At 38.1% G+C, this 21,838-nt stretch overlaps 1 protein-coding gene across 1 annotated transcript in view; it reads right to left on the minus strand.

Annotated features, from left to right (window-relative positions):
* Positions 1–21,838, minus strand: part of DIPK1C (divergent protein kinase domain 1C) — a 51,967-nt gene that overhangs the window by 15,625 nt on the left and 14,504 nt on the right. The window contains exon 2 of the mRNA XM_063450480.1: positions 8,525–9,202. Coding sequence (XP_063306550.1) covers positions 8,525–9,202 — 678 coding nt within the window. The remainder of the gene's footprint in view (positions 1–8,524; positions 9,203–21,838) is intronic.

Consider the following 21,838-nt stretch of genomic DNA (forward strand, 5'->3'; position numbering starts at 1 on the left):
AATAAGGATAACAAAGCATCATACAATAAATAGTATCAAGATACCATAATATTCAATATACCATGTTTCAGCGTAATGCTTTTCTAAAGGGACCACATGTTATGTTTTCATTTTCCAAATTGCTATTGAGATTTTATTAATCACTAAAATGTGATAGGGGAAGACCTGTCTTATGTCCTTTTTGCAAACACTTCAATCACCAGAGTGAATCTCTCCTCCTACCTCCTCACTCCTTAATCTAAAACTACCATGATGTAATAAAATAATAATAATAATAATAATAATAATAATAATAATAATAATAATAATAATGTAGGAGCTTCATCTAATGAATTGGAATAAATAATTGGGAAATATTTTTTCAGATCATTACAAGATGGCCACTGCCATAAAGGTATGCATTTTGAAAGATGGCAGTGTCAAAAGCCCGCAAGCCTCTACCATTACGTCCCAAGCTGCTTGCCTTACTCCACCATGCAAGGCACAAAACATCATCAGAATGTTCAAAAACAGCTTTCTGTTTCTCATGCACAGGGAACATTTGGGAGCAGGTTAATAAATCGCAGACTTTAGGTGATAACATTGCATGCTTGATGTAGACTTTTCTATCATCTCTCACTGAAGGTTTCAAAAATGTGATGCAACACCAAAATATTGCCAGATCACAATGGCAATTACACCTTAAATTACTAGAACTTGGATAAGGTTCAACATTTATATTTACCTTTTGGAATTATTATTTTAAACAGATTTACAGATAGGCTGACATTTCTTTGAGATTTAATCCATTCAATAAAATATTGAAAATCACCTATGACTTGTGGTAGCATTTTCTTCACGAGATATTCTGTTTTCTTTTAAATTTAACTTAACCCCTTAAGGACACATGACATGTGTGACATGTCATGATTCCCTTTTATTCCAGAAGTTTGGTCCTTAACCCCTTAAGGACCAAACTTCTGGAATAAAAGGGAATCATGACATGTCACACATGTCATGTGTCCTTAAGGGGTTAAGGGGACCACTATAGTCACCTAAATTACTTTATCTAAATGAAGCAGTTTTAGTGTATAGATCATTCCCCTGCAATTTCACTGCTCAATTCACTGTAATTTAGGAGTTAAATCATTTTGTTTCTGTTTATGCAGCCCTAGCCACACCTCCCCTGGCTATGATTGACAGAGCCTGCATGAGAAAAACTGGTTTCACTTTCAAACAGATGTAATTTACCTTAAATAATTGTATCTCAATCTCTAAATTGAACTTTAATCACATACAGGAGGCTCTTGCAGGGTCTAGCAAGCTAATAACATAGCAGGGGATAAGAAAATCTTACTTAAACAGAACTTGCAATAAAGAGCCTAAATAGGGCTCTCTTTACAGGAAGTGTTTATGGAAGGCTGTGCAAGTCACATGCAGGGAGGTGTGACTAGGGTTCATAAACAAAGGGATTTAACTCCTAAATGGCAGAGGATTGAGCAGTGAGGCTGCAGGGGCATGTTCTATACACCAAAACTGCTTCATTAAGCTAAAGTTGTTCAGGTGACTATAGTGTCCCTTTAATGATTAATGACTACATGATCCAATTCAAACAGAGCAAAAGTCAGGGTACCAGTGCACACGAAGAGGAAACATAGAAACATTGTTTAATTTCTCTTCTGTGTACATATTACAATAATTGTCAGGAAGCTAAAATGGAGGCACCCAGTTGCAGGATAAGGATGTGTTGATTACATGTAACATTTTTCACACCACAGAAATACATATTATTTAAATATAGGGAAAAGTAAACACATTATTAAAAATGCTGGGAAGCTTGAGTTCCCCTTTAAGGGAAGACATTTTACTTATTGATACCAGCCGTAACCCAATTGTGAATGAGTAACAAAAAAAGAGTATCTGTTGCAAAACAGAACATTAATACATTATGCTCCCAAAATCATTTTAAGATGCAATGGAGAATTTGAAAAAGATGTGCCAAACTACTAAAAAGAAAACATATGAACTACACTGGAAAAATATGTATCTAATTGAAACGTATGTCTTAAATGAAGAAATAAGCTCCTTAAATAACATAAGTTGGCAATACAAAATAACCCAGCTATTCATACTATAACAAGAATTATAGAATTTTAGTCTTAATCAATTGTCGCTGGTATTTATATCTATTACTATATCAGGAACTGAGAAATTAAAATTAATAAATAATTTGGGGTAACTTGTAAGTGTATCAAAGTAAACATGATTAATGAGCCAGGAAAGTATTAAAAAAATTCAATGCTAGAGTTTGGAACAAAAAATATAAATATATGAAGTGACAGATTTGGAATTTTTGTAGTGTTACAGGAAAAGCCTTTGTAGTCATGGTTACACAAGCCAAACAAAACTATAATATTGGCATGACATCTAAGAGTAAAATAACACTATAAAATTGGCGCAAATAATGCATAGTACAACAAGACTATGAAACTGTTCTGGCTTCTGTACGATAGGACAATGTTATAAGATTATGGCTGATTTGCTATTTCTATAATACTTTAGTGATTATCATGTACTTAGCAGTATAAAATGGAGGAATGTGTAATTAATTAATTGGCACAGCATCTATTGTAACATATTAACATGAAAGCTGCTCTCATCTCTATAGCAAGAGATGAAATAAAGACACTCAAGTTATATATAATTTACCAGGACCTGGAAATGTTAGTTATCCTCTGTTAGTGTAAAGGAATACTATAACATTAAAAATAAATATATTTATTTTTAATGTTAATGTGTGACTGGGGACTTTTAGATTATGGGCCTCCACTTACATTGTTTTTCAAAAAAATGAAATTCAAAAATTCAAAATTCTCACCTTTTATCCAGCACCGGGTAGTCAACCTGCTGCAGTCGCTCTGAGCTTATGTATCATATGTATTGATAATCTCTGGTCTAATCCAATGCTTATAAAAGAAGCAAATAAAGATTTTAAAGGGACACTTTAGTCACCAGAACAACCACAGCTTAATGTAGTGGTTCTGGTGTCTACAGCATGACCCTGCAGGTTTTGAAATGTAAATGCTGCCTAAACATAGAATGTGACGGCATCTAGTCTGCCCAATTTTTTAAATACTTTCATTATTCCCTGGCCTTATCTTATAGTTAGGATAGCCTTATGCACATCCCACACATTCTTAGTATTTAAATTGAGCCCTATATCTTACAAGAAGCCATTGTAGTTAATGACAGAAGGGTGAGGTGTGGGAGGTGTGAGCAGAAAGATGAGCCTCACCGCTGCATTCATTATGGACTGTAACAGCGCAAGTTGGGCACGTAAGGCCATTAAGAAGCAGATAACATTACTAATCTAGTAGTTTTCTAGTAGTCAAGGCGAGAAAGGATAGTGGAATGGCCCAGCACCTTAGTTTAATCTGGTGTTAAGTAGGGTCGGATGCGCGCAATATTTTTGAGATCGAAGCGCCAGGATTTGGCGATGAAGGAGAGGTCGGAGTCAAAGCGAACACCTAGGCAGCGTGGTGGAGCTGATGGTAGCACCATTGACTTGGACGGACACAGCCAAAGGAGCAGCAACACTTGAAGGAGGGAAGACCAGACTTTCAGTTTTGGTCAAGTTGAGTTTAAGGAAGTGGGCAGCAATCCAGTTAGAAATAACTAGTCAAGAGGGACGTGGAGAGATCAGGAGAGGACAGATAGATTTGCGTGTTATTCGCATAGAAATGATATTGGAAGCCAAAGGAGCTAATGAGTTTACCAAGGGAGACAGTATAGAACAGTAGGGGACCAAGGACTGAACACCAACAGAGAGGAGTTGGGGAGAAGAAGCAGAGCCAGAGAAAGAAACACTCTGACATCCAGATGGCCAGACGTGGTCACCCCAGAAGTGCCCAACAGGGTATTTGAACTTGGGAAATTTACAGTCCTGGGCCTGCATTCTAACTTTGAGCCACAGCCAAAAAAAATAATAGTAATAATAATAATAAAAAAAATTAATATAACAAAAAAAATATTACAATTATAATAATTAAAAAATAATAATAAAAATTCCCATCCCCCACCAAGGCTCTGCATCACACACACAAACTGCACTCATATACACACTGCACTCATGCACAGTCGCCCACCTGAGGTGAGAAAACATGTTGGGGACACCCGGGGCAATCGACAGACACCAAAGGCAAGCCTCTACCACCCCGGGAACCCATAAAAGTATCCTGAGGCCTACCGGAGATTGAGCGCTGGGGAGACGGCCGCTTCCCACGCTGACTGACCTGGTTGGACATACCTCGGGGGCACCACCTCCTACCCCCTCCCTCTGGACCGATGGGGGTCATCTCGGTCCGCAACAAGTGACTGGAAAAGCGGCAACAAACAGAGCCCACAATATGAGGCAAAACAACAACAAGATAGGCAAACACGAGGCGCAACTAAAATGGCGACAGATCAAGCACCGAGCGAGATACATGAACGCCATACAGTAATTCCAAACTACGAAGCCAGACTCACCGCTCTCTTCGATGCATTTTGGGCACAGTTGGAGCGCCGGGCGTGGCTGCACCAACAGAGCACTCACCAGAGCCAAGTGCAATCCCAGCAACATATCTGCCGACGCCTCACTCCTAAACGGCATGGAGCCCCAAGATGGCGCCGCAGGAGGAGAGATCCTCTGCCCGCAGGCATACTCATAAAGAGAAAACAAACATCGGAGCGCGACAGCAGAACGCATGGGACCCCCCCGTGCACCCAAGAGTTCTCCCCACTCTTCTTCCGAGCAGGGAGCCCACCTGAGGATTACTCCTCCTCGCCACCCATACACCCAGGGGAACAACCGGACTCCGGCAAAACCTTGGGCCCACGACCCTGGAGATGGGGTCAATGGACCTGTGGCAAGGGCCCCCGCTAAGGCCTCGGGCCGAAGACACGGGACACTTAAGCGGCAACGCACTAGGAGAAACACCGGGGGCACCATAACTCAGGGGGCCAAGCACCAAACAGGTCAAAACGCCCACTATGGAGAAGCTGATCCCGGCCTCAATTGAGCGACGGATCAAGAAGGCAGCCCCCCACAACCGAGTGGACTAAACTGCGCAAAATACAACATAACTCCTCCAAGTGGGGTGGGCTGAACAACAGCATGGACACTTGCCACACTTGAGGCCTTGGACTGATTCAAGCAACCGAAATAGACGCCCTGTATTACCCTGAGGGTTCTACCCATGAGGACTCCGTTTACATACTTTGTGATGTTTAACCTTTTCTTTTCACAGTTAACACTTTATGACCGCAACTTAACAGATAGTTATAAGTTATGCCACCAGCCTGCCTTAGCAATTCTACTTGTACCTGTTAGAGCATAAATTAGCTTTCTTAATATGTAGATATAAAACTGCTGGCACCGATCCTGCTAGAGATGGCAGGATTGATATCCCGGCAGGGTTATATCCAACTTAGCCCAACATGCCTCTAATGTTTAGCTTGATTAGCTTGTCTAGCCTGTCATAACAGTACTAATGGAAACCGCTATCTGCCTGTAGTTAAGCGTTTGCAGTAACACCCACTACTGTACTAACATAAACCATTCCACTGGTGCGAGATAAGCTTGCCTATTGTAACACACCAAGCTCCTTACTTAAACACAGATAACTTAACTCATATTTTGCATACCCTCTCTGGTAGAGCTTTGCTATGCTATGTCCTGTTTAACACGTCTGCCTTTCATTAAATGCTGATATTACTCGAAATACACTTGATTGGCACCAAGAGGCACTGAACTGTATCTTGTAAAACGCACCACCCTATCAGTCACACGTTAAGCACCATTGAAATGTTTAGATCGTTGGGCCCAGGCAGACCAGCAAGGTAACCTAATTTGCATACCAAGCAACCAGCACCAGCACTAGGCCTCGTGCCGATGGGTTTTTATGTAGCTCTAACGGATCAGCCCTAGCTCATGTCATTCAGCCTGTACGTTCCTGTATAACTGCTCATGTTGATAAGGTCACACCTGTCTTATAGCATCTACTGTTAACCTGTTTAAATTGTGTTCCCGTTTACCGACTTATAAAAACATAAAAAATGAGGCAATACCACTCTGGAAATGTAATGCACACTGTTTTTGCTGTACTAATCCACTTTGATGATTACCCATGCATTTCCCCCTTTTTTCTATTCTGTACCCCTCACAAGTGCCTCAATAAAAGAAAGATTTACAAAAAAAATATATATATATACACACACTGTAAATAAATATTCAATTAATATAATTTTTTAAGGATCTAATTTTATTTAGAAATTTACCGGTAGCTGCTGCATTTCCCACCCTAGTCTTATACTCGAGTCAATAAGTTTTCCCAGTTTTTTGGGGTAAAATTAGGGGCCTCGGCTTATATTCGGGTTGGCTTATACTCGAGTATATACAGTATATGAAATTTGGAGTGCCTGTTTCTTCCTTTTACTTTATTATTATAGGTAAATAATTACATAGGTTAAAAAAGACATGCGTCCTTCATGTTCAGCTTTTCTCACATCTGTTTTTGCTGTTGATCCAAAAGAAGGCAAAAACAACAATTGGAAATACATTCAAACTTTGCAACAAATTAGGAAAAAAAAAATGCTTTTCGACCCCAGATGTCTCCTTGGATCAATAAGCTGGTACCCCACATATTAAAAATGATATCCCCGAATATTATGTTTTTGCAAATATTCATACAATGTTTAAACATCTGTACAGACTCTGTTGAAACCATCGCTTCAGGCGGAATTCCAGATCCTTAAAGTTCTCACTGTAAAAAGACCTTAAATGTGCCTTAGACGAAATCTAGTCTAATTCCAGTCAAAATGTATGACTTTGTGTTCTATGTATAGTTCTGTTTATGAATGGATTTAAATTATGTAAAGTTAATCGAGACATAGTCACTCTGACGGTCCCTATAGGAGTGGTTAGTGAAAAATGGGAACAATGCCATTTCTCTGAAAGGCAATGTTTTACAATGCCTCACAAAAGGGATAAGGTTTATGCAACAAAACACTTCATTAAAATATGTTTAGAATATCCCTATAACAAAGTTTTCTGTTTGATCCCCATTATTCTCCACATTGGGTAAGCGTGTGATAAGGCTTTCTATAATGATATTATCACACATACCTTGGTATTCTTTTTTTTTTTATTCCCGTTACAGAGAATATTCTTCTGTCAAGTTACCCATAAAGTATAATTTATCATTTAACATTTGGGGCTGTATTATTTAAAAAATGGATACAGTGGAACTAAAAAAAAGTTACACAATAAGCAGGCAATTTGAGAGAGGCCTTCTTTAAAGAATTGCACTATTTAGTATTTGAAAAAAAAAATGGTGTCATAATTTAAAATATATTGAAAAAACAAAAGTATTGTAATGTGTGTGAATATTGCTCTACTAAGTTCCTATGTGTGTCAATATGATTGCACAAATGTGTTTTTACAATATCTTTTAATTTAGTTAGTAAAAAAAACAAACAAACATATTCTTTACTGTAATGCAATACATCCATAAGTATATATTCTATTAATAGCATTTATATAGTGCCAACATATTCAGCAATGCTTTACAATTATAGACGGGAGATGATATTTAGAGGTATTGAAGGCCCAGCTCATAAAAGCTTACAATGTATGTTGATATGAGATAGGAGTGTATATATATATATATATATAATTTTATTATTTATATAGCGCCATCAGATTCCTTAGCGCCATATAAATAATAAAATAGTAATAAATAAATACATAATAAAACATATGACAGTCACTAGATGCATCCTTAGTGACAAATGTAAACATTTTCGCCTCTCACAAACTGGAGTGCTTACATCTGTCAGCCTGCAGGGACAGGGTCTATGCACCAAAACCACTTTATTAAGCTACTTACAAAATTAATCTGGTGAAGTAAAAAAAAAACACAGGAACATCTTTATTGTATTAGTGGACAACAATGAAGCTATTGGTGGAATCACAAAGAGAAGATGTGTATACCTGGGAGCATTGGTAGGTCAGTGACCCTAATCCTTGTCCTAGAAAGGAAGGAGCAGAGACCTTGACAAACTGGTGGATCAATTACAAAATGGCCAAACTACTCAATTAAATGTTGTCCTTTTCTTTGCAAGAGGCTAAATCCAGCCAGACAACATAGTTACTCCTGTTACTTAGAAAACCTTACTTGAGATGTTTAGCAATAAGGTCTTAGATCCAGTAACAGAAGAAAAACAATGCGTTCAATGTTTCGCTGTGAGCTACTCTTCTAAACTTTAAAGGAACACTCCAAGCACCAACAATATAGTTCACTAGTGGTCATGCTACCCATGGTGCCCTGGCACCTATGCATTGAAAGTAGTCAAACTGCTTAAGAATGGTTTGAAAACTTACCGGGGGTCTGCTGCATTTACTGAAATCATTTGCTAGCTATAATTCATTAAAATAACAAAAGCATGTTGTCAAATTAAATGCAAGATATAATTTAGTGTTTTGATATTTATGAGGGAAACTTACGGTGAGATCATTTCTAATTGCAAAGTTTTCTGGTTTGACATCGCAAAGATGAAGTCGATGAGAAAAATCATTGTCAAATTGATGAACCATATCTAGGAAACTGACAGCAATATCCAGGAGGGCATTCAATCTTTTATGGCCACTGTTGCACTGACCAATAACTTCCTCTAGGTTAAATAGGCTCTGTTTCCAAGAGTGTCCAGCACTAAGGAACTCCACGGCATAGAAATGGCCACAAGTACCAATCACGTGTAAGACATGCCTGCTAAAGTCTTGCAGCAAATTGAAGAGCAGGTATTCTTCTTGTTGAAATAAAGACCACATACTGGCCAAGTCTATTTTCCAGTTCTGACTTTTTTTCCTTTCTGACATAATGGGTAATATGGTATTATTTGGTAGATCCAAACCAAGGACATTTTTTATTTCTACCGCCACCATTACTAGAAGTTCTGAATCAGAAATTGTCTGACTGTCTGATTCTTCTAGGAGAAAAGGTTCCATAAAATTTGAGAAGGCATCAGATTTTGATTTCAGTATTATAGAACTGCCATGCCAATCAGCCTGAATGACTTTCTTTCCTGGGTGGTAATAGAGGCAGTGTTTGTAAACCAGCTGATGTGTAACACATAAATCTTCACATAAATCTCCTGCCACCGAGCCCTCTATGTAGTCATAACACTGTAGAAAAAGCATAAAACATATTATGTAGCAACTTGTATATATAAAGACTACAATATAAAAATAATATTTGATTAATATAGTGGCCATTACCAATCTTCTACAAGTGCCAGTCATTGCTGGCAAAAGGAAAGGTGCAATTTAAAGTGCATGGACCGTCGTCCAAGCTAGATGGTTTTAGCATACCTCCCATGGGTCCCTATATGGGAGGAACTGTTCCTATTTTGGGTCCAAATCCCTCTGTCCCTCTTTACTAGCGTAATGTTTAACTTTTCTAGGTAGTCTAGTTGCTGGTGTGTCCGAGAGTATAACAGAGCTCCATATCAAAGTAATCTATCACAGTATTGTCTCTAAACTCTAATACATGTATGTAGAAATCAGCCTGTGTATGTAGGATACATTGTTTTTGTTCTAAATTCCATTTCAGTTCCATACATTGCTACAAGTCATCTAAAATTTCTCAGAACAGCCACTTCCCTGGCCACAACCCTACTCACACCCCAAAAACTAATGTGTCCCTCTTGCACATTTATATGCTCTGATTTATATGTCATGGACTTTTGTTGCAGGTATAGGGTAGAGTAGGTGACAAACATGTAATGGCCATGTTAGATCTATGTCTTAAGTAATAAGTAACTATATGGTAAATGATCATAGGTAATCATAATCACATGATAAGTTTAGGATGTGTACACATATGTGGGTAGCTCTCCTTGGGCAAGGGTTTCCAAGAAATGTGCACAAACTACCTAGGCATATCTTTCCAGAATGTAATTGGGTAAGACACCACACCTTCCCACAATGCTAGTGCATTTGTTTGGGTGAAATGCATCCTATATAATATCAGAAAATAGGCAATCTCTTTGTGACGGAAGCCAAGCACAGAGAAGTGGACACAGGTTTCTTCAGGGAGGAAGAGATCTTTATTCGATTCACCGACCGGGGCTCAGATGGACTAGCGTCACCACAACAAACAGTCTGAGCCCAGAACTGACTTTGTAAATGCATGATATAGACCTATAGCTCCTCCTATAGTTAACTCTACCCACATATACTCTTTACCCAATCAGCTGAACAAAGCCTAACTTCCCTTACCTGTTTGACCACATGGCTCACCCAGAACAATGGAGGAAGGGAAGTGTTTTCAGTTCCTGCATTCCTGCATTTGCTCAGTACACTGTTGATTGTATCTTAGCTACGTGTAACTGACTAACTGATACACCAACATACACATATGCCACGTGGAAATCTCGGCCTACTAAATTTAATTTCTACCGAGCTTCCACCACATTTGTTTAATTTGTTTTTATGTAATTATTAAAGTATCATCTTTCATATTTCTTACCAAACTGTGTGTGTATATTACATATATATTTGTAATTTACAGCATACTGAACTTGTTTGAAGTAAATTATTGCTGCTAAGGCAGACCAAGATCATTATAAGGGAACCAATTTGGGGTACATTTACTCACAGGGTAGGCTTCTGAGTTTATCTAGCTTGTGTATGCATGGGAATTCAAATTAATTTGAATAAAACTTTTTGTTGTTGTTATTTTGGCCTTAAACTTGAAAGTCATTGTGAATTCTCAACAATTCATAGATTAGTGAATACCTCTGGCACTATATTTATGTACATTCCACTGGGTCTGAAAATAGAGTTTGGTGATTTTTCTACATACGACTTCCAAAAAATGTGTTGTAGTTTTATATACAATTTATATATATTGTATTTTCATTGCAGTAGTTTTTTTTTTCTAATACATATGCTGAAGGCAAAATATTTTAATAAATCCTAATTTATTTATTTTTTTTAAATATGCAACACTACAAGTTAAAAATATGTGAAATATGACAGTCAGTTTATAGGCATGTTTGGATTTATGTAATTTATGTGGTGAAATTGTATCCTTTTAAGCTATCCCTTAGTTGAACTCTTTAACATAAGGCAAGCTTTGTGTGAACACTATGCGTTGAAAAATATAACAAAAAAAAATAAGCACATAGACGACATGTATCAGAAATTGTGAAATAGCCAAACAAGCAGTTTTCACATTGAATTTAATTCGGTCAGAAATCCTGTTGACAACATTTCTCCTGATGCTCCTCAAATTATATTTTAATTAAGCATCATGGTAATTATAGATCACAGAAACTAAAACTAGCGTTAACTATAACTAAAGCTTGCCTTTTCAGTTTTCTGCAATGTAATCACAGCCATTTGTCAATACATTTTCTATATTATTTGGGGTAATTTGTTACTAATATATTCCTCTTTATCATCAAACATTTGTTTTCCATTGCTTTGCAAAACAATGCGAAAGAGACCTTACACTTCACATGATGTGTTTGGTCAGCTGACATCACTTCCTGGTTGTGATGCATTGTTGTAGTGGGGGATTTGATTGCTTTATTTGACTACACATTGGTTTCCTTACTTCCTTTATTTTTCTCTGAGAGAACTTTAAAATGGACAAGAGGTGTGATGCTGCCCTAAAAGCATAAAAGCCAAGTTACGGAGTATATATATATATATATATATATATATATAAATATATTCCTTTAAATTTAAAGATTTTAACAAGGTAACGTGGGGTAAGTTAACCCATTTACATACACATTTTATTTTAAGCGCTCCACTTAAGGTGTAGGTTTTACTTCTACCACTTGACAGATTTTGAATTTTGGGTGTGGATGAGAAGGTATTCTTCACAAGTGTATAGAGCTGCTGTTTTTTATTCACTTTAGCACTTTTTGTATACACACCACTCCCAAAAAGGAGGTGAATATTGTTTGCAAAAGAGACTTTAGTCCAGTAAACTGTTCTTACTCTATCCTTTGCTCCGACACTGGTTTTCATCCCACAGAGAAACAATGCAATTCAGTTTGTTTGAAATATTATTTGTAGTCATTGTGACTCTTATGAATAACCATTTAATTTATCTGGTTTTCTCACACATACTTTATATACAAAATTGTATTTCTGCTTCTATACAATGCTTCCATGTCATGGCTGAAAATTTGCATATTAAATTATAACATATAATCTCTAAATCTGGGGGCGGGGCCTGACCAGCAAGGCAGCCAGACGTGCTGAATGTGAGCTCCTCACAAAAATCTTGTAATCCAAACCTTTACAGTGGGATTATTGCCCCAAACGACCCCCAAACAGTTCGATATCTGTACCGGTATGCAGGGGAGCTTTTTTGTGCGAGTCTGGAGCCTCTATTATCGACCTGCGGCTCGAAATTAAATTTGGACCTACAAGCTTGAGGTGGGCCTCGAGGAGGAGAAGCGGCCGTTCTCCTTCCTGGACCTTCTGCAATAACTGAAGAGGTTGCCCCGTTTACCCCCCCCCCCTTTGGACCGGTGGGGGTTATCCCGGTCCCCCCCAGGGAAAAAGCAACAGTGGACCTTGTGGCAATACAGCTAAAACCTACTGGGACAGAGCACGACCGCGTGGCGCTGTTAAAATGGCCACCACAACAACCACACACTCAGTGAGCAGCTGGGAAGCCAAATTGCTACCTTTGACGCGATCTGCGCAGCATTTTGGAGCGGATTGGAGGCCCGTCAAGCAGAATGGATACTCACCGTACCCTCGGCACTCACTGTACCCCCTTGGCCAAGAGTCACAATGGGTGCGGTGCCCATCAAGCAGCCACACAAGGGGGAAACTGCCTGTGGTATGGAGAACCCTCGGGACGTTAACCCTTTCAAGGGAGCTGGAGGGGCTGGTGGTTCCCAGGCACCGGCTCATCGGCCGACCCAGGTTCGGCGGGCGGGTGATGGAATGCCGCTCGATTGATCCACATAAAAATACAGTTCTTCATGAACCCGAGGGCCTCTTGACACGGACGGGATGCTGGAGCAGAAACACCAAGCAACCCATGGAGAACTGCAGAATCGGCTCCCAGAAGAAGCCTGCTTGTGGCATCGGCTGAGTAGATGAACTGCCTTTCCATAAGCAAATAATCTGCAAGTGCCCCACAGTAGCCAAGAATGTTATTCTGTTTATTCTGTTTTTTGTCTGTGATTTCTGTCAGATGCTTCCCAATTTGCCACAGGCATTTAGTTGTAACGACATTACATTGAAGATTCCCAGTGGCCACCACACTAATTTTAACACCTTTCCCATAACAACCTTGTGGATCTTCTCATGTGTTTCTGCTCATGCGTTTTTAGTTAAAAATTCATATGAAGCCTGCAATACCCAAGTCTGTCATGAGCCATGTTTTTCTAATACTTTAATGCGTAACTTAACTTGTGAGAAAAAAAAAATGTGCAGTTATCAATTACATGCCATACTAATATGTCTCTTGAAATGTTTAGGTCTGCCGTTGTGGCATAGCAAACATGATTGTTAATCTTTTTGCGCAAAAAAAATAAAGAATTTAAAAAAAAAAATAGTCTCTAAATCTATTTTATACACACATGGGGTGAACAAATAAATGCTATGAATGTACATTTTGGTTTTTTTGGTTTTTAACCATTGACCAGCAATATATGCGCTAAATTGTGATTTTATCTTACAAATAACTTTTAGGGAAAGAATGTGTCTGGCATTGTTCTAAATAGCTAAGATAGGGTAGCAATTATGAAGTCACTTTCTGATCTTGTCCTTATGCCAAGATGTCATTTATATTTCTATTTTCTGCAATTTAACATAAAAGAAGAAAAATGCACAACTCATTGCTGCGAAATAAAGTTGGTGACATTCTTGACCTCAGTAAACAGGTCAGGATTAGTAATCTGACATTCATACCCACAGGCAATGGATTGTTTTCTTGCATGGCAAAAATGTCAGAAACAAGGTAGAACAAACTTAAATGGGCTCCTTTATTGTACTTAAAACTAAATGTTATACAGCTTCCATTAAGAGAACCTGGCATATGGTCTATAAGCTATTAGTCTTCTGCTAATGATGTCTTTGAATCTTAGTTTTAGTTTGTGCAGAGTGTATTTAGAGACTAATAGCCATTTTTCAATTAATTTACTTAATTTCACCAGTGGCAGATAAATGTCTGCAGAACAATCTGTGAGGCAGATTGATTTTATTAGGAAAAAGGTAAGAGATACATACCTTCTATGGAAATAATTCAAAGAGTAACATGACTTTCTGGCTCCTGGAGTTTGTCAAGTACTGTTTTAAACTACTTACACGCTGTTTTAAACATTTAACCTTCAACGTGAATTTATACTACACACAATAAACTGCCCCAGTTGTCCTCCTGAAGCATTCCCAGATTTCGAGAAATTTTATATAGCATCCCGCTTGTTGTGTGAGGTAGCATAAAGTAGAAGACAAAAGATTAAGCATTGGTTAACCCTTGACGAGCAACTCCTATGGATAGATATAATGGTCCAAACATAGCTGAATTAAAGGGGTCGGTGAAGCAAATGCGTTTAAATGCTGCAATGTTGTCACTCTAACATAAAGTTGGCCCTTAAATCAATCTTACCATCACGCCATACTTCTGGTTTCACCTGAGTTCCTAGCCAACTTAATAAAGAACAATGAGGTGCTTATTTCAAGACTTTCTTTCGACATCCTGTCTTGCCGTAGCCCTAACACAATTTGAGCTTATTTACAATGCTACTGGACCCTAGTTATTTGTATTTCACCGATGTACTTAAAGCTAATTAAAAACAAGTTTCACTGTTCTGAAAACGGCATTTATCATCATAATGAGGTGTATGAGACACAGAATGGAAGATATTTGTATATACAGTCATCAGCCACAATATTAAAACCACTGACAGGTGGCACACTGACAATTGAATAATGTGGATTATATCGTTACCAGGGGTGGGATATAGTAGGCATTAAGTGAACAGTCAGTTCTTGAATTTCATGTGTTAGAAGCAGTAAAAATGGGCAAGTGAAAAGATTTGATTGACATTGACAAGAGCTAAATAGTAATGACTATATGATTGAGTCAGAGCATTTCCAAAACTACAAGTCTTGTAGGGTTTCCGGTATGCAGTGGTCAGTACCTACCAAATGTGGTGCAAAGAAGGACAACCGGTGATTCATCGTCTGGGTCATGGGTACACAAGGCTCATTGCTGAAATAAACGTAATGCTGGCCATGACAGAAAGGTGTCAGAACACACAGTGCATCCCGGTTTGCAGTGTATGTGGCTGCGTAGCCATGACCAGTCAGAGTGCCCATAATGACTCTGGTTGCTCGTCAAAAGTGCCTTCAATGGGGACTTAAGCATCAAAACTGGATTAAGAAGGACTAGATCAGGTGCATTGGCATAGATCACCTGGGGAAGAGAGGGCAGCAGGATGCACTATGGGCAATGTTCTCCTGCGATACTTTGGGTCCTGGCATTGATGTTACTTTGACAAGGACCACCTTCCTACATATTGTTACAGACCCCTTCATGACAATGGTGTTCCCTGATGGCAGTGGCCTCTTACAACAGGATGCACATTGCCACACTGCAAAAATTGTTCAGGAATGGTTTAAGGAACATGACAAAGAGTTCAAGGTGTTGCCTTGGCCTCCAATCTCGCCAGATCTCAATCCAATTGAATATCTGTGGGCTGTGCTTGAACAACAAATCAGATCCATGGATGCCCCACCTCACACCCTGCAAAGGATCTACTGTTAACGTCTTCTAGACATGTCCAATTCGGTTCGGTCCAAATGGAAATTCGGACGAATTCCGGACATTCGGATTCTCGCAAATGTCCGAATTGCCAAATTTCTGAAGAGCCAAATTTTGGAAGTGCCGAAGTGCCGAAGTGCTTCGGACTTCTGAAAAGTGGCAAAACGGGTAGGGGTAGGATTGGGTTAGGTTAGGAGTAGGGTTAGGGTTGGGTTAGGGTACGTTAGGAGTAGGGTTTGGAGTAGGGGTAAGGGTAGGGTTAGGGTTGGGTTAGGGGTAGGATTGGGTTAGGAGTAGGGTTAGGGTTGGGTTAAAAGTAGGACCGTTAGGAGTAGGGTTTGGAGTAGGGGTAAGGGTAGGGTTAGGGTAGGGTTAGGGGCAGGGCTATGGTTAGGGTAGGGTTAGGGTACCTCTACCCCAAACCCTAACCTACCCCTAACCCTACTCCTACTCCTAAACCTAACCCTACCTTAATCCTAACTCTACCCCTAACCCTACTCCTAACCCTACTCCTAACCCTACTCCTAACCAAACCCTAACCCAACCCTAACCCTACTCCTACACCAACCCTAACCCTACTCTTAACCCTAACACTACTCCTAACCCTACTCCTAACCCAGCCCTAACCCTACCCCTAACCCTACACTTACCCGAAGTGCCCAAGTCCTGAATTTCAGAAGTGTCGTATCAAACCAAAGTGTCGAATTGCCGAAGTCCCGAATTTTGGAAGTGCCGTACGGAATTGACGAAGCCCTGAATTGCTGAATTTCGAAATGCTGAACCGAACCAAATTTTTTGCCCATGCACATCCCTAACGTCTTCATGCCAGATACCACAGAATACGTTCAGAGGACTAGTGGATGCATCAGAGCTGTCTTGGCAGCACAAGAAAGATATTAGACAGGTGGTTATGTAGTTTCTGATCAGTGTATGTCAATATACTGAGGGGGGTTGTTAGCTCAGTTTTATATCTATTATTCATAGACTTCAACAATGTAATTTGCTTTATCCAGGGTGCTCATGTTCATATCTCTATTCTGTCATACTACTGATGTTATGTTTTTATTTTTGGTTTTGAAAAACATCTATAGTTATTATATTTAACAAAAAAAGAATCTGGAGGTTCTAAGCCAATGTTTTGAACACACAAAACAATGTAAGTGTAAGTAAGTGTAATTGTTCTGGGATTCTGCTTGATCATTTTACCCTTAACACCTTAAGGATTGAGGTAATTTTCCAAGTTCTGATATAAAACAAAATCTAGAGTTTGCACTATGTTTTTGTTCTACTGTATTTTAAGGTATTCGTTAATAAAAGCAGGTTTAATTAATAAATTTATTTTTTAAAACTTTTCTCCATCTTTTTTTATAGATATTTTTAATCTTTGCTGATTTTATTTATAACTTTGTCCCTTTTTTATTTATATTTTTCTCTTTGCTGTTTTAATTTAAAACCTTTTTCCCTTTTTCTTATATATATTTTTATCTCCTTACTGTTTTTATTTGAAACTTTTTCCCTCTTTTTTTTTCTCTTGCTGTTTATATTCCCCTCCTTATGGGTGCTGCTGAGCTAATTAGGGGGATTGTCCCTCAATTTCCACATGTGTGGGATTTGTATTCCCAATATAAACCCACTACTGACATACAGAGCTAAATTGGAAAAGCTGCAAATTGGGGTAACACGTTAATTATTGATTTTAATTACCCGGACATAAATTGTACTTCAGCAAGGTGAATCAGATTTTTGAATGTGTTAAATGACACCTTCATGTCACAACTGGTACAAGCACCAACTAGAGAGGATGATTGTCTGGATCTCGTTATAACAAACAATGTTGATCTTTTGACCAACATTCAAGTAGGGGAGCATTTGGGAAATAGTGATCACAACATGGTATTTTTTTTAACCCCTTAAGGACCAAACTTCTGGAATAAAAGGGAATCATGACATGTCACACATGTCATGTGTCCTTAAGGGGTTAAATAAACTCAAAAAAGCAAAAGCACATGGGGTATACTAAAAAGTATAATTTTTAAAAAGCCAATTTAAATAAGATTAGAGCAGCTCTACAACATATCAACTGGCATAAACTCGTTAGTGAAAAAACACTGAGGATAAATGGAAGCTCTTCAAACAAATATTAGAAAGGTACATTTCTCAGTATGTACCATAGGGTAATAAATATAAAAGAAACAAATTGAAACCAATGTGGCTTAGTAGAGAAAAACAAGAGATTGAAAATAAGAAAGGGGCATTTAAAGCATTATAATTGGACAAATTAGATGCATCCTATATAAGATATAAGGAAGCCAATAATGCTTGCAAAAAGGCAATTAAAGTGGCTAAACTAGAAAATTAGAAATTGATAACCAAAGAATGCAAACCCAACTCCAAAAATCTTTTCAAGTACATCAATTCTAAAAATAAAATAAAAATGAAAGTGTAGGTACACTGGAAACAGAGATGGGTCTGTTAGTTAATGAAGACCAGGAAAAGGCAGATAACTTGTGATTGGATGACTCGAGACAAGGTGCTACAGCAGTTAAAGAAAATTAATGCAAATAAAGCTCTGGGGCCTGATGGTATTCACCCACGAGTACTTAAGGAGCTAAGTGAGGAAATATGTGAACCTTTGTATTTAATCTTTCAAGATTCGTTTGTTTCAGGTATTGTACCGGAGAATTGGAGGAAGGCAGATGTTGTTCAAAATCCTTGCCTGGAAATTATAGACCTGTGAGCTTAACTTCTGTGAGTGGGAAAATATTTGAAGGGCTATTAATGTATAATATTCAGGAATTCATTGGGAAGAACTTTGTTAGTAGCAATACTCAGCATGGTTTTATGAAACATAGGTCATGTCAAACTAACCTAATTGCATTATACGAAGAAGTAAGTAGAAGTATAGATCAGGGTGTTGTTGCAGTGGATGTGATCTACTTGAATTTTGCCAAGGCATTTGATACGGTTTCCCACAATAGGTTAGTCTCCAAACTAAAAGAAATTGGTCTAGATGAATATTCTTGTTCTTGGGTAGAACATTGGCTTAAGGATAAAGTACAACGAGTTGTCATTAATGGTGCATTTTCAGGCTGGACAAAAGTGGTAAGTGATGTCCCTCAGGGTTCTGTTTTGGGACCACTTCTATTTAACATATTTATAAATGATCTTGAAATAGGCATTGAAAGCCATGTTTTAGTGTTTGCAGATGACACAAAACTTTGTAAAGTAATAAAATGTGAGCAGGATATTGCTTTGCTGCAGGGGATTTAGATAGATTGGGGGACTAAAATGGAAATTTAATGTAGAGAAATGCAAAGTTATGCACGTCAGGGTCAAGAATGCACAAGCAACTTACACCCTAAGTGGTAGTGAATTAGGGATAACCACACATGAGAAGGATTTGGGAATTGTTATAGACAATAATTTAGGCAGCAATATGCAATGTCAATCTGCAGTTGCTAAGACTAGTAAGGTTTTGTCATGTATAAATAGGGGCACAAAATCTTAGGATGAAAATATAATTTTGCCTCTTTATAAATCGCTGGTAGGACCACACCTTGAATATGCTGTGCAATTTTGGGCACCTGTTCTAAAGAAGGATATCATTGCACTAGAAAAAGTGCAGAGACAAGCTACAAAATTGATAAAAGGAATGGAGCATTTTAGTTACGAAGAAAGGTTAAAAAATGTAGATCTCTTTCGTTTGGAAAAACGGCTCCTCAGAGCAGATATGATAACATTATACAAATATATTTGGGGCCAGTGTAAACTATAATCTGGAAATCTTTTCATAAACAGGGCTTTACGCAGGTCACGCATTTAGGCTGGAAGAAAAGAGATTTAATCTAAGGCAAAGAAAAGTTTTTTCTACAGTAAGAGCAATAAGGATCCTCCCTAATACACAAGTATGTCCTGTCGAGGCCCCTACGCTCTGCCAAAGACCTACATCTATCCTCTGTCCGTACTCCCACCTCTAATGCTCGCCTCCAAGATTTCTCCAGGGCTGCAACTCTTCTGTGGAAATCCCTTCCCTTCCCTTCTCCATAAGACTTTTACCCAGTCTCCACTCATTCAAAAAATCAATGAAAACGCACTTCTTCAAGAAAGCATATCAGTTAAACTGTAAGCAGGTTTTTATTCCCCACCCCCATGACTCCTCTCCTGCAACTGTCAAGAATTACCAACTAAGCCCTCAATTAATACTTTTCTAACAACCTACTTCGTACCCCTACTTTTACCCTTTGTGTCACTATACCCCACTCCCTCTAGAATGTAAGCTCATTAAGCAGGGCCCTCCAGCTCTCTGTTCCTGTATGTCCAATTGTCTGGTTAAAATTACATGTCTGTTAGTCCACCCAATGTGCAGCGCTACAGAATGTGATGGCGCTATATAAATAATAAAATAATAATAATAATAATCTGGAATTCTCTGCCTGAAGAAGTGGTTTTATCAGAGTCCATACAGATGTTTAAACAGCAATTGGATAAATGCTATTTTGGGGTCAAGAAGGAATTTTTTCCTAGTTTGTTGCAAAATTGGAAGTGCTTCAGATTGGGTTTTTTGCCTTCTTTTGGATCAACAGCAAAAACATACATGAGGAAGGCTAAACTTGATGGACACAAGTCTCTTTTCAGCTATGTAACTATGTAACTATATAGCTAAGGGTTTCTCATTAAGTATCCCCCATACATATTAATTATAATCATATACCTAACCTTACCACTAACCTTAATCCAACACTAACACAGCATTAAACCTAACCTAGCATTAACCCTTACTTTATCCTAACATTACCCTTACACTAACCGTACTCTAAACCCAGCCCACAACTACCTTAACACTAAACCCAACCCTACCCTAACTCCAAGGAAACAGTGTTAGTATTGATAGCAGCAGATTGATTACCTAATTAAACAGTAGAACATATTGTAAAAAAATTCAAAAGAATTACTTCACAGTTGGGGCATTAAAGGGATACTATAGTCACTGAAACAACTTTAACTTAATGAAGCAGTTTTCGTGTATAGTCTCACTGCTCAGTTCTCTGCCATTCAGAAGTTAAATCACTTTTGTTACTGTCCATGAAGCCCTAGCCACACAATCTCTGTCTGTGACTCACATGTGACCTGCATGAAAAAAAAAAGTTTCATTTTCAATCAGGTGTTTTTATCTCCTGCTCTGTATAATAAATCTTAACCACACACAAGAGGCTCCTGCAAGGTCTTGCAAGCTATTAACAGAGCAGGAGATAAGACTAAGTAAGATGGGGCATGATCTATATACCAAAACTGTTTCATTAAGCTAAAGTTATTTTGGTGACTATAGTGTCCCTTTAATAATGTGTACATAATTAGTGCAGCTTCCGAAAAGTTATTTATTAAAATTTTTTTTAATATTTATTGAAGTTTTTCCATATTACAAAGAATAAGTGTAATACAATACATAAAAATACATATAATAAACACATACAATACATTACATTGCAGAAGTGATGTCATACAAAGCCAAAATACATACAGTATTCAATCTGCTATTTCCAATGGTCTAGTAAGTAAGTTTCTTGATATATAATGAAGGAATTTTTAAATTCTTTGACAAAAAGTCTCTATTTATATATATATCAGAAAAATATTTTTTTTAGCTTGGGGGGATTTATCATTGGGGAGTACAGGTATTTAATTGATTGCTTGGACCAATTAAAGCTAAATTTGTGGCTTAAACAGTCTTTCTGAGTTGGTAGAAGGTTGTAATAAACAATTTGGGTTTTATTCATATTAATTTTATAGTATGAAAAATGGATTTCCAGGTTTCTGGATGAGTTATCATCTGCAGAAAGTGTCGTTTTGTTGTTCCTGTTTACCCAAAATAATACCATGTATATTAGTGGATAGTCTAATATATTCAGCTAGAGGTTCTGTTGAAAGGACATACAACAGAGGTGCCAATGGATACCCTTGGTGCGTGCCGTTCCCAATATTGAACCATTGAGAATTCAACCCATTACCAATAATTTTAG

Source organism: Pelobates fuscus, chromosome 4 (assembly GCF_036172605.1).
Source record: "Pelobates fuscus isolate aPelFus1 chromosome 4, aPelFus1.pri, whole genome shotgun sequence".
Taxonomy (NCBI): Eukaryota; Metazoa; Chordata; class Amphibia; order Anura; family Pelobatidae; genus Pelobates; species Pelobates fuscus.